The sequence below is a fragment of the Phocoena sinus genome, chromosome 6, assembly GCF_008692025.1.
Source record: "Phocoena sinus isolate mPhoSin1 chromosome 6, mPhoSin1.pri, whole genome shotgun sequence".
Taxonomy (NCBI): Eukaryota; Metazoa; Chordata; class Mammalia; order Artiodactyla; family Phocoenidae; genus Phocoena; species Phocoena sinus.
The window spans coordinates 4,610,940-4,628,934 of NC_045768.1; the positions used below are offsets into that span (position 1 = coordinate 4,610,940).

The window sequence follows — 17,995 nt, forward strand, 5'->3', positions numbered from 1 at the left end:
AGTCCCCGGACTTCAGCGTTTCACCATTGTAAACTCTTATAAATAGGTAGTCACCCAGGACGAGTGACTGTTCACTCAGTCCACTCACCTGAAGAGAGCAGGCTTATTGTGTGTGCATGTGTGTTTTTCTCTTAAGAAAGGAAAAGACGTGGGATTGTTAATTGGGCGGGATTTCCCATGTGAGGCAAAATTAGTGACGTTCATCTGGGTAACATGCACTTTTCTTTAAAATTCTTTCAGTTAAAAAATACAGCGAATGAGATAATACAGTGTTCTTTTGCTAGAAAAAGAAAACAATTTGTATACGTCTAGAAAAACATGCAATATTTTCTGCCCCGGTTAAACGTACAAATTGTCTAAATGTTAAGATCCTCTAGACCCAGCAGCTGAAACATAAATCCCACTTCCAGGATACTTGACAGGGACTAAAGAGTTAATGAAGATAAAAGTGAAAGTGTCCACAGTGAGATAGGTTTGCTCAAATTATTTCTGGGTCATTGAGCCTCCATTTCCTGATGAAGGTATAGGTATTTGGCATTGACAGGAGTGAGCAGGGAGAACAGGCTTCTAGGCAAACAGGTCTAAGATATTAGAGTTACTTCCACCTGAGAAAGTGGGCTTTTATTTCACAGCGACCTGTCAGCCTCATCTGCTTTCTCACTGAGCTTCTGTTTTCATAGACTGATGATGAGAGTTTAGGGGCTCGATCAAGGACAGAATTCGCTTTTATACACACCGTTTCCACTGCCACGAGTGGCTAATTCAGATCACTGTGCATCTGGCCAGCAAGCTGTCATCTCCCTTAGGTGACATGGGAATTCACACAAGGTGGTGTCTGTTTATAGGAAGAGCAGGGGGTGATCTGATTCGGAATTAAATTGTCAGGTGGATAATCGTACTTTGAACGTCATGGCTTTATTTGGCTTTTACTTTTAAAGATGGTGTTTTATTAGACTGTAGATCCCTAGGCCACTTGCTGTCACCACACACATCTTCTCTGAGGTCGAAGGGAATTTCCACCTGGGCGGAGAGCGGGACCAGCAGCTGCCACCTCCCCTTGTCCCCTCGCTAGTCACCTGTGCCCTGTGTCCGGTGGAGACAGTGTGAGACCCGTGCCGTAGGCAGTGGGGCGCCACTGCACGAGGTTCAGGCAAGAGTGAAACTTGTGTTCTGGAGGTCCTTCTGAAATGAATTGTGTGAATCTGGGAGGTGGTGCACTCTGAAAGCTTTGGGAGGCAAGTGAGACTGATGGGGGTACCAGCTAGGCTGCTGAAGCAGGACGCGCGTGGGCAGTCTCTGCTGACACCTCCCTCTGCCTGCTTGGCCGAAGCCTGAAGTGCACCCGTGCTTGGTAATAAGGCAGCATTTCCTCCTGAGTCAGCCAGGCTTCCGTGAGTGTGGGCAACAGAAACCTGCTCTGATGAACTGAAGCAAGAAAAGGGTTGGCTTTTGTCTTTGTTTTGCTTTTTAATGATGCTGGATGCTCACAGACATGAAGATAGAGCTGCCCTGCCAGGAGGGACAGGAGCAGGACAAGGTCCCTTTTTGTTTTTTGTTTTTTGTTTTTTGCGGTACGCGGGCCTCTCACTATTGGGGCCTCTCCCGTTGCGGAGCACAGGCTCTGGACATGCAGGCTCAGCGGCCATGGCTCACGGGCCCAGCCACTCCGCGGCATGTGGGATCTTCCCAGACCGGGGCACGAACCCGCGTCCCCTGCATCGGCAGGCGGACTCTCAACCACTGCGCCACCAGGGAGGCCCGACAAGGTCCCTTTTGGACTCCGTGGCCCAAGTGATTTGACCTCACCTGCCTTTCGTCCTTTCATCCTGCGCCTGTGCTCATATATCCGAGGGGAAACACTCCCACTGGCCTAACCTGAAGTTGTCCCTCCCCCTGGGGGGGTGGGTCCTGCCTTGGCAGCCCCCGAGAAGAATGTGGAGTGGAGGAGGTCATTCCTCAGGGGAAGAGAGGCAGGGCCGAGCAAGCAGTCCGTATGACAGAGCACATGTCCCCTGCCCCCTGAACCACGCGGAGCCTTGTGCTTTACCTAGCGCTCATCTCCTTTCCTCCTCGTAGAGGCCCTCAAGGTAGGCAGCGCCGATGGGTTTCATTTCACAAGCGAGGAAGCTGAGGTGGTGGAGGTCGTGGCTTCTCCAGGCTCGTGCAGCCAGGACGCGGCTTCCAGGCCTCCGGGTGCTTCTTCCTCCCGTCTCCGATTGTACTTCGTAGCGCTGGCGAGTAAGATTCGGGTGATCAGACCCCAGGCAGGTAATTTTTTCTTGTTCTTTTTAAATTGTGTAATTGGATGTATACAAAGGAATATATGTAATGTGTATGTCAGTTTAAAAGTGTGGTGATAAACACATGAGCTTACGACCCCATCTCAGAAGCTGAAGATGAGCAGTGTGTGCTTCTCCCCAGCCCTTGCCTCTCCCCCAAGATCACCACCACCCTGATAATCCTCCCCTTCTCTTCGTTTTTTAAGTATGAATTTACCACATGGACATGGATCCCTAAGTAATGGATCGCTGAGTTTTGTTGAATTTTGAACTTTATAAGAACAGTGTCGTATTGTGGGATTGTTTCTAAGATGTAGCCGTGTTGGTAGTTGTATCTGATAATTTGATCATCTTCATGGTTATGTAATAGTTCATTCCGGGACGGTACACACTTTATTCTTTCTCCTGTCATCGTGTGTTTGGGTTGTTTCCGGTTTTGCTTTTTAAATAATGGTGGCATGGTCCTTCTTGCACATATACCAGGATATATTTTTAAGCTTTCGCCCACGCCACGGAGGCAGTGGAGGAAGGGCAGTGTTGGGAGCAGTGGGGCAGACAGCTTTTCCTTTCTTTTTTTAAAAAAATAAACTTATTTATTTTATTTTTGGCTGTGTTGGATCTTCACTGCTGCACGCGGGCTTTCTCTAGTTGTGGCGAGCAGGGGCTACTCTTCGTTGTGGTGCGTGGGCTTCTCATTGTGATGGCTTCTCTTGTGGAGCACAGGCTCTAAGCACACGGGCTTCAGTAGTTGTGGCACGGGGGCTCAGTAGTTGTGGCTCGTGGGTTCTAGAGCACAGGCTCAGTGGTCATGGCGCATGGGCTTAGTTGCTCCGCGGCATGTGGGATCTTCCCAGACCAGGGCTCGAACCCCTGTCCCCTGCATTGGCAGGCGGATTCTTAACTACTGTGCCACCAGGGAAGCCCCGGACAGCTTTTTCCAAGAGTCACTTGAATTGTGAAATGTAGTGGCCTGGTGTCCACACTGGTGTACAGAGGAGTCCAGAAACAGCTCTGGTTAACATGGCCTGGCGTCCACAGTCGGCACGTTCCACTGATTCTGTTGTCACTGTAGATCTCTTCTGGTTTTGGTGTGTGAGCACAGAGGGGGTTTTGGATTTTTTGTGCACACACATGGAAAAATGGCATAAAGTCATTGAACTCCAGAGCATTCTGTGAACAAAGGGCAGGTTTGGTGATCCCATTTTGGTTTCCTCCCTCACCAAGCAATCCCTGCCAAGAAGCAGCAGGGTGCCTTAGATGTACGAAGATCTGTACCTGGGAGCCTCAGCCTGTCACCAATAGCTTCTTCACAATGTAGAGGGGCAAAGGAAACAATGAGGACTATATTATCGAATTGGCACCTTCTAAGGCGATTTGGGGTCAATTTTGCTCCTCTAAAAGCTAAGCCTGCCTTCCCTTGTTGGCCTGGAGACGTCGGGCTTCAGAGCCCATCAGACGTAGGAGCAGTCACCTCCGGCCTGGGCTCTGTGCTTGACCTGGAGGCCCAGGCATTGTATCCGCTTCCTGCTTGTGGACACGCAGGGAGCGCAGGCTCAGGAGGAGGGAAGGGAGGACAGATCGGGGCTGAGTCAGTGTTCGCTGAGTGAATGCACGAATGACGCAGAAAAGCATCTTTCTTTTCTGGATGTCCCGGTTTCTCCCCGTGGCTGCAATGGGGACCTACTACTCAGGGGAGAGGAAACTAGCCTGCTTCCAGAACTCTCAGGGCGGTTATCACCTTAACTTCTCCTGGCATCTTTGTGAGCCTTGGGTCATCGACTGGAGCCTGGACAGGCCAAGTCCTGGCTAATATGAAATCTGAACTTTCAGCCTCTTACGTAATCCTTAACTACACTCCGACTGGCTCTCTCCGCTCTGGTCGGGGGCTGTTTTGGGGTTGTGTAAGTTTATAACTCACGATAAAGTAAATCCTGTTCCCGTTCTTTGAAGAGATGAGCCCAGTCATCCAAAAATAAATCTAGCTGTGTTGATATTTAGTTTCAGTTAATCTACCGCCTTACATCCCATTATTAATTTTCTTCAAACAGTCAAAATATTGTAAGAGCTTAACTGAGTCAGACTAGAACAAGCAGCTGGCTTCTTTCGGCATTTAAAATATTAATCCACAATTTTTTACTGATCCACTAGGTATGAAAATGTAAGAGAAGAAGACAAAGATGAAGCTTCAACCATATTTGAAACGTACCTTAATACGTTATAGATTAATCTTTATTGTTATATGGTTTACAACAGATAAATCTCATTTATCAATCTCTTTAATATACTTTTTACCAACCCTCAGTTTCTTTAACATATTCATGCCTTGTTTTTGAATGACTCATCTGTTTTAAACCGTTTAGACACATTGTCTCATTTCACTCCATCCCAAGCTCTCTGAGGTAGGAAGACTGTTGAACAGCTAAAGTGCTTAACTGTTTTGGGCCTGGATTTCTCTGCTGGGTTCAGTAGTTCTCAAACTTTAGTAGGCCCAAGAATCACCAGTGTAGTTTGTGGAAAATGCATATTCCTGGCAGGCAGCCCAGAAATTCTGATTCAGCAGGTCTGGGGTAGAGCCCCAATGCCACATTTCCCACCCGAGTCTCGAGTCATCTACGGAGCACGTTTCAAAAAGCATAATGTTAAACCATTGTGCCCTTGGAGTTCCAGTGAAGGTGGGCCTTTTTGATACGTCTCAGATCAAGCATCAGGCCCTTTTGTGAGCTAGGTTGCTAAAGCATTCATATATTTATTCAGTAAACACTGAGTACCAGGAGAGGAAGGCATAGTGCTGGACGCTGTTCAGCATTGACCACAGTCCGTGTACTCATGGAGCCTGCGTTGCGCTCATGGACGGGAGACCAGCCAGGTGTTGCATAATATGACGGGGAGGGCGTGGGGGCAGAGCCGGACAGGGGCTGGAGAGAGGAGGGCATGGTGCGGGGAGCTGGGGCTCAGGGAACCCCTCTGTGAGCAGAGACCTGCGGGAAGTGAGACGAGCCTGGAGCCGGGCCCACGAGAGGCAGTGCAGCATCAAAGACCTGGGCCCAGGACAGTTTGTGTGCAGATCACACCCAGGAGGCTAGGCTGGCTGGAGTGCAGGGAGCGAGGGCAGAGAGGGAGGAGGTGAGACTTCCGAAACAGAACAGGCAGGGACCGGGCTCTGGGCCTCACAGACTGTGGGTAGGGCTGGGCATTTGATTTTTTAAATTTTAACTTCAGGTTAAATCGATCATAATCCTTGCTTGATGATCACGATGTCATCATTGATCCAGACATGGCCCTTTCGTATTTATTTATTTAATAATAGAGTGAACATTTGTGAACCTCTACCCCCCAGCCTGAGAGCTAGAACATTATCTGCAACCTATACCCTGTGAGTGTCCCCGGCCCCGGTCCTGTAGGAACTGTTATCCCTCCCTTTATGGGTCATTCTCTTTCCTTTTTTGAGGGAGGGCTTAACACAAATATATGTATTCCTAAATACATATGTATAGTGTGTTCTTTAATTGTGCCTATTTATCTTAATGATTTTTCAAAGGTATCACATGTTGTCTTCAGGGACTTAATTTTTTCACTCAACATTCTTTTTTTTATTTTTTAACTAAATTTTACTCAAATTGTTGGTTTAGCTACAATAGCTTATTCATTTTGCTGATATGAAATATTCCATTATATGAATATAGCCTAATTTAGTTATCCATTTTTCTATCAGTGGTCATTGATTTGTTTATGTTTTTTTATTTTTGTATCATGAACAATCTGCTTTGAACATTCTTTTTTGTTTTGTTTTGGTTTTTTTTTTGCGGTACGCGGGCCTCTCACTATTGTGGCCTCTCCCGTTGCAGAGCACAGGTTCCGGACATGCAGGCTCAGCAGCCACGGCTCACGGGCCCAGCCGCTCTGCGGCATGTGGGATCTTCCTGGACCGGGGCTAACACATATATATGGAACCTACGAAAAAAAATAAAAGGTCATGCAGAAACTGTGTCCCCTGCATTGGCAGGCGGACTCTCAACCACTGCGCCACCAGGGAAGCCCTGCTTTGAACATTCTTGTTCGTGTTCCTTGGGACCCATGGGCTAAGGTTTTTCTTAGAGCGACTCCCAGGAGAAGAATGCTTAGTTTAGGGAAGTGGTTCTCAACTAGGGGTGATTCTTTTGCCTCCCAAGGAACATTTGGTGATGTCTAGAAACATTTTAAATTGTCACAACGTGGGGGGAGGGGTATCGCTGGCATCTAGTGGGTAGAGACCAGAGATGCTGCGAAACATCCTGCAATGAGCAGGACAGTCCTCACTTCAAAGGATTGTCCAGCCCCAAATTAAAGTGCCAAACCCTGGTTTAGGGCATGCAAATATTCACCTTCCCATGAAAATGCCAAATGTTTTCCTAAACAGTTGCACTAATTTACACCCCACTAACAATTCTGAAGTACTAAAACAGGTTTTTCCCAAACATACAAAGACAGAACTAACTTCAGTTGTCCTTCAGAAATTTCTTGAGACCATCCAGTGCTAAAATTCTGTGATGCTGCAGCAATGACTTTACGAAGCTGTGCCCATGTTTTAACATAGCCTCTACCCATATTTTGTCACAGCACAGGATATTATCAGAATTCTTTGTTAAGTGCTTTTTTTGGGAAAAATGCCATCTTATAAAATTTATAATAAAAGCCAGTTTTTATAGTGCCGCTTCACTTTTGACACATAAAAAGTTGGTTTACCAAACCTGGTTCCAAAGGACATTTATTTCCAAAAATCAGACCCATTCTTTACAACAGCAGTTCTCAAATTATGGTTTGGCAACAAGAGATTACAGAGACCCATTCAGGAGGTCCACAGAGTCAAAACTGTTTTTACTCAGACATCGCTTTCCTTTGTCACTTTTGTTCGTTCACAAGTTCATGGTGGAGTTTTCCAGAGGCTACGTCGTGAGGGATGACATCATCCTGTGGGCACCTGTTGGCTCCTGTAGTCTTGTGTTTTAAACATTTCTGTTTTATTTCTAATATGGTAAATATTGACAGATGTATTCTACAGAAACAAAAGTTGCTTGAGGTCCTCAGTAATTTTCAAGAGTGTAGAAAGGTTCTGAGACCGAAATGTTTGAGAACTGCTGCTTTAAGAAGTATGTTAACTGCTAGGACTATTCAGAACAGTTTATCAAACTAAATTTCAAAAAGTGGTTCTAGAAATGTTTGTTGCAATGGCAGTTGTATGAATGGAGATTTATTAGTGATTAAAAACTTTGAGGTTTAAAAAAAAGGTCAAGGGCTTCCCTGGTGGCGCAGTGGTTGAGAGTCCGCCAGCCGATGCAGGGGACATGGGTTCCTGCCCCAGTCCGGGAAGATCCCACATGTCGCAGAGCGGCTGGGCCCGTGAGCCGTGGCCGCTGAGCCTGTGCGTCCGGAGGCTGTGCTTCACAACGGGAGAGGCCACAACAGTGAGAGGCCCACAAAAAAAAAAAAAAAAATCCAAAAAGTAAAAGTCAAGGGAATATGGGACATTCTACAGGACGACTAACTTAATGTGGGGAAAATGGGGAGGATGGAGTGCTTAAAAGGCTTAACAGCAGTATGTGACGTGTGGACCTTGTCTGGATCCTGATTCAAAAAAACAACTGTAAAAGAATGTTTTCTAAGCAATCCAGAGGAGCTGTACATGGTCTAAATTTCAAAGGATACCAAGGAATTGTTGGTAATTTTGTTAGGATTAGTAACATTCTCATGGTTATAAAACAAAAGACATTTAATAAAGGGCACTGAAGAAAGGCTAAGAAACAACCAAGAGAGTGAAAATCAGATGAAGAAAGAAGTAGAAAGGTTCAGAGAGAAAGTGGTTGAAGTGAGGCACAGACAGAGAAGAGACAACACATATATAATTGGAGGCCATGAAGAAGGAGAACAAAATAATGGAACAGAACCAATACGTAAAACTATAATCTAAGAAGAATTCCTACAAATGAAAGGTCTAAATTTGCACACTGAAAGATCTCACTGGGTACTTGGAAAAATTGACCAGCAACAATGACGTCTAAGATGTATTCTGATAATGCTCTCTGACTTCAGAGATAAAGATAAAGATTCTCAAGGCTTCCAAGCAAAAAAATAACTTACAAGGCAAAAGAATTAGACTGGCATTGGATGTCTCAAAAACAATATATAAAGCAAGGCAATGATGGAGCAGCATTTTCAAAGAAAGTATGAATCAAAGGTATATATGTCTTTCAAGTATCAGAGAAAAACCATTTTAAACATGCAAGAATTCTCTACCCATTAGCCCATGTTGAGGAGTCTACTGGAGAATGAGATTCATTCAACAAAGAGAAGAGTGGGGAAACTTCAGCCTAAGGACTCATAGTGAGCATATAGTGTATTTAATTGCTGATCTAAGACTAAAACAAAGGTGATGAGGGTAAAGTAATAATATATAAATGTTATGTATTCTAACAGTAAAAATAATCTAAACAAAAAATGGGGGAAGGGCTAGGTAAAGATGAAAGTAGAACGAGCTCATTGATTTTTATATATGTAATAGGTAAGATTTAAAGGATTCCATTAAAAATTGACGAACAAAATGCTAAAATGGGAGTCTAAGGGCATTAAAATGTATAAGTACAAAGGTAAGCGTGAGAACAAAAATATAAACCTTCCTAAATACAATTAATCAATCAACCAGTAAACGAGTGAGCAAGCAAAGAAAACGTCACTTAGAGAAAGAAGCATTGGAAATATGATGCACATAATAACTGTACAATCATGTGACCAAGTTGAGACCACATGTATCAGTCTTATCAATAAATGTGAGCAAATATAATACATTCATTAAAAGGTTGCATTTTAGCTGATATTCAAGTTCATTTGGAAAAGAAGCATGCAGAAAGGATAGGAAACCAAAAAAGAAAAGCTACCAGGGGATCTTGCCCTGTCGGACATTGAAACATACTCTAAAGCCTCTATAATTAAAACTGTGTGGAAAAAAAAAAAAAAACTGTGTGGTGCTGGCTCGTGGGTGGACAAATAGGCTAGTAGAATAAAATAGACTAGAAGTAGACTCAATTACATTTAAAAGTTTACGTGTGACAAAGGTAGGATCTAAAATCAACAGGGCCTCTACCATAAAAAGGAAAAAATTTAGGTGGCAAAAAAACATCACAAAGTCAGAAGGCAGCCGACACGCTGGGAGAAAATGTTTGCAACGTGTATCACAGATACAGGGCTAGTATACCTAAGATCATTTTTTAACTCTTAAAAAGGGTAAAAAGACCAAAAATAGAACAGAAAATGAGGAAAAGAGGCAGACAATCAACCCTCTGAAAAGATATAAAAGTGGTACTTAAACATACGAAAAGATGTTCAACCATACCCATAATTAGAGAAATGCAAATTAAAACTGCACCGAGGTGCCATTTCTCACCTACCAGATTTGCAAAAATTAAAAAGTATAACAACACATTCTGTTGGTGAGCCTGTAAGGAAACAGCCACCATCGTAAGTGGGAATGCAAATTGGTGCGACCATCTTGGAGGGACTTGGGCAGCGTCTGGCAAAGCTCTGTATGCATTTACCTTCTGACCCAGCAGTACTACTTCTAGGAATTTACCCTAAAGACACACCTCCAACAGTATGAAAATACATATGCACAAGATTATTAATTACAGCTTGTTTGTAATTGCAGAATACTGGAAATAACCTCAGTGCCTGTGCACAGGGGAGTGATTGAATAAACTATGATACAGCCACACAGTGGAGCCACACCACTGCTTTTCTTCATCTTTAAAAAAGAATGAGAAAGACCTCTGTGACTCATTTGAAGTGATTTCTAGGATACATTGTTAAGAGAAAAAAACCAAAGTGTAAGAGTATCCTTAATATGCTTCCTCTTTTGTAAGAAAGGAGATAAAGAATATCTGTTATCTTCTCATTTGTAGAGGAAACACACAGAAAAGATGAAACCTGAAACAAAGAAATTGGTTAGAGGGAGGTAGGTGGTAATAGGGTAGGGTGGATGTGTATAGGGAGGGGGATGTGTCTCTGAGAATATCTTTTTGTTTAGTTTTGATTTTTAGAACCATGGTAATGTTTCATGTATGCAAAAAATAAATACAGTCGACTAGAGTGGATTTTTTTTTAAAAAAGGAATGCAAACAAATAAATAAACCTAACTGTATTTCAAATGAATAATGTAACCACACTTTGGGGAAGGGATGGAGAGCTATAACCCTAGTAACCTTTGAACACAGCGTTGTGACTCTAGATCCTTGGGCTAAGGATTGTTATACCTGTGAATAAATATTTAACCTCTTGGTAGTTTGCCAGTTTTTCATAGAAGGTATGGGTTAACAGTTCTGAAACCACTTTATGTGTATTCTAGGATTGAGGAAATAAGGAAATAAATTGCAGGTAACGGGAACCAGATTTCTCCCTTTTGAAGAGGGACATTACCAAAAAGAAGGAAAAGGCTAGAGTAAACCCTTGGTGTTGGAGTGAAACTGGCAGTGTCAGTGTGAGCTAATTGTTTTTGATATGTATAGGCAGATAGATATAGAAATAGATACAAGTGTGTATACACATACCCATGTGCACACATGTCCCAACTCCATCTGCTGAGATGGTCTACAAGCAGTGAGACTCCAGGAACAATGGGTGCGTCTCTTGTCCCCATCTTTGTTTTTAAACATCATTCTCACTAACAAGAACTAGGCTCCTTGGAGAAGTGGCTGGTTCCAGAACACGGGCAGAGAAAGTATAAGGTGAACCTGGAACATCTTCTCAGGCCAAAGCAAGGGAAGTGCTCACCGAATGATGGGGGTGTGTACAATGGACACAGAAGCCAGTTTGGCTCCTGTCAGCCAAGCCTGGGACCATTGAGCACCAAGATAAATGTGATAGTAAGGATTACAGCCCACAGAAACCATCGTAATCCACGTGTCCATACTGGTTGAAATAAATAAAAGAAGAAAGAAAGAAATGGGAGGTATCGGTGTAACATAAAAATAGCTATGGGAAAACCATTCCTTACAGTAGAATGTGAGCTAATAGATGCAGAAAGATTTAGAAAACTTGGCAGCCACCATAGTAATCATTGTTTTACATAAGAATCGAGAATCACCAATGAATGCTAAAATTAATGGGTGCAGGGTTGATGATAGACAGTATGAGTGTGTGTGTGTGTGTGTGTGTGTGTGTGTGTGTGTGTGTGTGTGTGTAGAGAGGGCAGATGGAAGCACCCAGGCCCAAGGTCATGCAGTGTAATGCTAACATATAGGGCCTGTAAGTCTGAAATCGTTCAAAATTATTTCAAAATAAGAAGTTAACGTTTTTAAGCGAGCATATTTAGATTTTTACATTACATGAAATTATGTCTGGTCCAGAATGTGACCGCTGTCCCCACCTCCTGCACTGCCACCACCCCTGTCCACGCCTCCATTACCTCTCACCTGGGTCAGTACAGCAGTCTCCTGACTGGTCTCCCCCCATCCCCTGTCTGCTCTGCACACAGAGCCAGAGAGTCTTTTAAAGGAAAACTCAAGAAGCGTGTCTTCTCTGCTCAGAACCTGCAAAGGCTCCCCATTTCACTCCGGTAGAAGCCCCAGTCCTTCTCGTCTGCCGTGACTCCACCTTCAGTGTCCCATCCCTCCTGGCCCCCCTCCTGCTTTGGGGCCTTTGCCCTTAGACGTCTGCAGGCCTCATTCCTCATATCCTTCGAGGTTTGCTCTTGTATCCCTTCTCCGTAAGACCTCTCCTGACCAGTATGTGTAACTACCCCCTGCCCCGGATCTGCCTGAATGTCCTTTATTTTTTTTAAATAGTACTTTTCACTTTCTAAGATAGTACGTGATTTTCTTGTGTGTTACATGAGTCTTGCAGCTTGTGGGATCTCAGTTCCATGACCAGGAACTGAACCCAGGCCCTCGGCAGTGAAAGCGCAGAGCCCTAACCACTGGACCGCCAGGGAATTCTCTATGCTTATTGTCTCTTATCTGTTTCCTCCAGAAAGACTGTAAGCTCCACAAGAGTGAGATCTTGTCTGTTTGTTCATTGATGTGTCCCAAACCCCTAGACCAGTGCCTGGCAACATAGTAGGTGCTCAGTAATTACGCGTTGAATGAATATTCATTCATATTGATGTGTGTATATATAAAGAAACTGAATTAAAAGATTTTTTAAAATACTGAGATGAGCTATTAGGGGATGTGAGCCTGGAGCAGAGACTGTGCAGTCCTGGCTTTGAGGGAAATGGACACGCACCTGTTTGTACCTTCATCTGTAAACAGTCCAGAGGGGCTGTCTTTACCCTCCCGGTAGAGTAGTGGTTACCTCACGGGGGAGGGGGAGAGGAGTTCGTTCTTTAACTTTCTACTTGAAACACTTAAATATTATTTGATTTCTTTTATTGTAACCATGCATTATGCTTAGGATTAAATTTTATAGAACAAAAACTGTCCTCTTAAGTGTAAAATTCACTGGGAACAGAAACACGGGCCTGATCTTACCGATTCCTCAGTAAGTGTCTTTGTTTAGTCAGTGCTGTCTCTGTACCAGACACCAAGCTCAGATCTTTACACACCCCGCCTCACTAGTTCTGCCCGGGACCCCAAGAGGTAGGTGACTTTATCCCGTTTCCAGGTTAATAAGCTGGGACTTGCAGAGGATCAGGGTCACAGCTGAAAGATAACCCCAATAGTAAGTGACAGTTCAGGCCCCAGTCTGTGTGACTTGAGAGCTCAGGCTTTCACCCATTAAAATAAAAAATTACTTGAAGCTACGCAGATGTCGTTTCATTCATTCCCAGCCCTGAAGCACGTTGTTCCTGCTTCCTCAGGGCGTTCCTTGCCCTTGGAGGATCCAGCCCCTGTGGCGCCAGAGATGAACTCGGGACCGAGCAAACCGAGAAGGGGAGACTACACTAGGGACGCAGAGAGGGGGTCACGGGCTCAGTAATTTTTCAGGGCCCACTGGATTCTGAGGTTTCTTAGGTAAAATATTTGCAGCGCTTCCTTCTGAACATGTACACCAAAGTCATGCTTGGCTTTATCTTCTGAAGGCTTGTGATTTTAAGTGTGTGTAGATACGGTGTTCCATTCAGACATACAGATGGCATTTTTTGTGGGGTTCCCTCTCCTATTCTGACTTAATTTTCTGAAACTAGCTCTTGTCGTAATCCCAGGGATCTTAAGCTGGCCCGTGAACTCCTAGAAGGTGTTGGATGGGCTTCAGGAAATCTCTGAACCCCTGTGTGTAGGTACACTTACGTGCCTTTTTCTGAGGGGAGGGTATGTGGCTCCCATTAGAAAGGGTGGTGAATTCCCAGAGAAGGTTAAGGACACTGGTCTTAAACCCTGATGGAGCTCTAAGTCCTTTCTCAGGGAGGCTCTCTGGTTACTTGCTGATTCAGCCTCTAATCTTCAGATTCTCGTTTTATAGTCAGTATATTTTAACAGCTGTACTTCATTTCCACCTGTATTTCTGGTGGCTTCCAGGTTAAAGCACAGTGCTAGAGACACTGCTCTTAAAGAGGATGGCCATGCGAAGGAGGGTACTGGAGTGGAGCAGCTTACCCCAGATGCTTGTCATTAAAGGTGTTTTTCAGTTTAATGACAACTAAAGCGTAAATAATTTTTTTTTAGTTACATCGTTTATATATTCTGACAAAAGCATTTTTTTTCTTAGAACTAATTTCAAGGAGTAGTTTATACTTTTCTCCCTCCCCTCCCCTCCCCTCCCCTCCCCTCCCCTGCCCTCCCCTCCCCTCCCCTCCCTTCCCCTCCCCTCCCCTCCCTCCCCTCCCCTCCCCTCCCTCCCCTCCCCTCCCGTCCCTCCCCTCCCCTCCCTCCCCTCCCTCCCCTCCCTCCCCTTCCCTCCTCCCCTTCCTCCCCTCCCCTTCCCTCCCCTCCCTCCCTCCCTCCCCTTCCCTCCCCTCCCTTCCCCTTCCCTCCCCTCCCTTCCCCTTCCCTCCCCTCCCTTCCCCTTCCCTCCCCTCCCCTTCCCTTCCTCCCCTTCTCCTCCCCTCCCCTCCCTCCCCTCCCCTCCCCTCCCCTTCCCTCCCTCCCCTTCCCTTCCCTCCCCTCACCTCCCCTCTTCGTTTCTCCTTCCTCCCTCCTTCCCTTCCTTCCCCCCCTTTCCTTTTTTACAAATACCATTTACTAGGTATACGTTGTTTCTTTAGTTTATTTACCTATTGGTTCAAGACAGTTGCTCCCACAGGCAGTGGGACACTTGTTACATGAATGTGTGTTTAAGGCTAAGTGGTAATTGATAGTGTCCCTCAGATTCCCTAAAAATTTTGAGTCTAACTTAAGGATAACCTAGTTAGGCATCCCAGAACCGCCCCCACCCCCACCCCCCGATGCTAATATGCCAATAATTCCTGGGGTCTGTCATTTCTAATGATGCCTTGGAAGCCCATGATTCAGACCTCTAGTTTCCCTCAACACGTCTCAATTGCATTTACCCCCCAAACTTGGGAAGCACATTCCACCAACTCTACCAGGTATATTTCATTAGGCTAGCATTTATAATAGTGAATTTAAATGTTGGAGAAAGCTATTCGAACTCCAGAGGAGTTTCATTGGATTTTAGCTTTAAATATTATTAATTAATTTATGAAATTAATGTCTGGTGGAAACCTGTGGCACTTGCCTTTTTGAGGCAGGGTAAAACTGTTTTCAGAATTCAGAAAAAGGGGTTGAGTAAACGCACAGTTACCTTAAAAAGTAGTAGTAAAACCACAACTATCTTTTTTTGTGTGTGTGGCTTATTAAATCAGTTTTATTCAATGGCGAAAGTGTTGGGTCTGTTTCCAGGGTACCTGAGTTCCAGGCTTCTTGTCTTATACCTGCTCCCAATTTGGTAGCTCTCTGCTCCATCACTTATCTTCATTTTTGTAGCAGATACAAGAATTGTATTGATCAAACACTGTGTGAAAGATGACCCCGAAATGAAAGCTCCGCAGTGAGCCATCCCCGTACACACAAAACGCCACCAGCATGCTCTTCCCCGACGCGCTGCCCATCCCGCCTCCCGCCTCCCAGTCTGCCCCCCGCCCACCTCCCCGCTCTCACCTCTGTTGCCGGAATTCTTGCTGCAGCCACCTAGCTGATCCCCTGGTCTCCTTGTTTCTGGACGCTCTGCCTCCACTCCATCTTCCATACTTAGTGCTCATTCCAAAGGACAGGTCTCCCCAAGCCAGTCTCCTACTCCTTTGCTTGCAGGGTAAAGCCCTCCTCCTTAGGGAGGTGTATGTGGGCGGTCTTTATAACCCGCCCTCGGTTTTCCTTTCCAACCTCTTCCCCTCTTACTCTCTCCCACCGCCACCTGGGTACCCTCTCGTGTTTCTCAGTGGCATTTTGAATGGGACAGTCTCTCCTTGTATGGAGCTGGTGGTGTCTTGCAGAAGGATTAGTATCCCTGACCCCAGAATGCTAAATGCCAGTGGCTCTCCACCCTCAATACCTCCTCGTTTCCAGGGGCTCCTTAGAAACCACAAGATTCCCCAAACACTCCGTGCCCGTTTGCTTCTGTGCTTTGTGCCTGCTCTTCCCTCTGTGGTGTCCTTGTCCAGCTCCTGCCCCTTCTGGCAAAACTGCTGCGCCTTCTTTGGGATTGGGGTCTAATGTTACCTTTCAAGAAGCCCACCCTTACTTCTTCAAGCCAAGATAGTTCCATCCTTTGTGCTCCTGAAGTCCTGTTTATGCCTGTGTTAGAAAGAGTGCAGCAGTGTCCTGGACTGATCTTAAGTGGATCAGTTTGCTTTAAGATGCATTTAACAGTACCTATAATCATGTACCACTGTGCACAAAACCTTTATGAAGTGCGCCACCCGGCCAGGTACCTGTGAGGATCTATGGTGATCCACCCCCGTGCGTAGCACTACATAGCCCTTGGTACTAGACATGGGGGGCTTTACAAAGAAGAAGCGTTCTCTTGGTGCTTCATAGTTTCCATAGGGCAAAGAGACAATGTAAATTGTTGTTGTTGGGCTTCCCTGGTGGCACAAAGAATCCACCTGCCAATGCAGGGGACACGGGTTCGAGCCCTGGTCTGGGAAGATCCCACATGCCGCGGAGCAAGTAAGCCCATGCGCCACAACTACTGAGCCTGTGCTCTAGAGCCTGTGAGCCACAACTGCTGAGTCCACGTGCCACAACTACTGAAGCCCGTGCGCGTAGAGCCCATGCTCTGCAACAAGAGGAGCCACTGCAATGAGAAGCCCGGGCACCACAAGAAAGAGTAGCCCCCGCTCACCGCAACTAGAGAAAGCCTGCGCGCAGCAGCAAAGACCCAATGCAGCCAAAGATAAATACATGAATAAAATTATAAATAAATTGTCATTGTTGGTCTTGTTATTAGAGGAACAGTAATACTGATCAGTAGATTCTTTGACTCCCTGGCACTTGTCTCAGAGCTTATATTTGACCAAATGGAGCCATTTCTCTCAATACCCCCTGCAATCAATAATGTGAAGCAAAAATGATGTTACTCTTCCCGAATCATAATCTTTGTTCTGGAGAGTTATTAACACAGGAGTCCAAGCTGCTGTTTTCTTTAGACAGTCGGGTTGTCCTGCTTCAGATTTATACACAGCAATTGAATCTCATTAGCCCAGATTTACACGGCACAGACCAAGTGTGTAAATAATCGAAACTTTCCAGAGCTGCATTAAATCTTCAACTGATTTTAAAAGCAGTTTATCTTGGTATTTTACTTTGTTCCCTAATCCCAATCTATGCGGTTGATTTTTCCTCCATTTAATCTTTTCATTGTGTCTGTGCATTGAGACAAAACAGTTGCTCGATTCTAATAAAAGTGACATGCACAATCCATTTCGGTTGGCAATTGAATTAAAAGATGAGCGTGAGCTTATACTAATATGGTCTATAGTGTTATTAATTATGTAAATTATATTGAATTTTAATTAGAGTTAATTTAACTGACTGTGCTGTGTGTAGTTACAGGAGTAGTGACTGACGCCATTCTCATCACCATCATAATCAACCCGGCTCCTAAGCAGACCTGGAGCCAGACGGCTAGGGTTTAGTTCCTTGCTTGGCCGATTCCAGCCATGTGATGTTGGGTCGTCACTGAATGTCTCTGTGCCGTCATTTCCTCCCGTGTAAAGTGGAGCTGTCTCATGGGGTTGTTGTGGAGATCACCTGGTTACTTAATCTTTGGAGCCAGGCCAGCCGCTGGTGAGCTCAGACGGCCAGGATGGGGGCAGGGCGTGGAGGGGGGTGGATTGCAGTGATTTCTGCTAGACATCTGTTGAAGATCATGAAATTGTATGGGCCTTGTTCATGGCTTAATAACCATGTTGACTGTTGATCATAAACATGGTGAACATAAGAAAAATTTCTTTGTCTCTGTTCAAAAACCCTTTGCAATAATGTGGGACCTGTTTCTTAAACATAGATGAGAATTCTCACCGTCCTTTTTCTCCTCGTTCTTGAATTATGTTTTTCAATATGCATAGTTAAAATTTCATAGTGACTGTCTCTGTGTCTGCTTGTAAGGTGACTACTCGGCGATCATGCTTATCTTATAGGGCATCCGTTATTTCTCCATTTTGTTCAACCACAGAGACCTGAGGATTGTCGAACAGAATTTTGAAGTAGGGGCTTTGTTGGGTTTTGCCTTAAAGTTAACATTCGTAATATTCGCTGCTACTCATTCAGGATCTTCCCCCACTCCCCTGGCTGTCCCTTCTCAGTCTTCTCTAT

At 45.0% G+C, this 17,995-nt stretch overlaps 1 protein-coding gene across 3 annotated transcripts in view; it reads left to right on the forward strand.

Annotated features, from left to right (window-relative positions):
• MED27 (mediator complex subunit 27) overlaps nt 1–17,995 on the forward strand; it is a 199,740-nt gene that overhangs the window by 133,741 nt on the left and 48,004 nt on the right. Inside the window, exon 5 of one of the 3 annotated variants that reach the window (XM_032634852.1) lies at nt 17,234–17,429. The exons of 1 other annotated variant lie outside the window; for it this stretch is intronic. In XM_032634852.1, the coding sequence (XP_032490743.1) occupies nt 17,234–17,239 (6 nt within the window). In that variant the 3' untranslated portion in view covers nt 17,240–17,429. Of the gene's footprint in view, nt 1–4,427; nt 4,550–17,233; nt 17,430–17,995 lie in introns of those variants that run through there. One more of the 3 variants, XM_032634851.1, reaches the window with a different exon arrangement.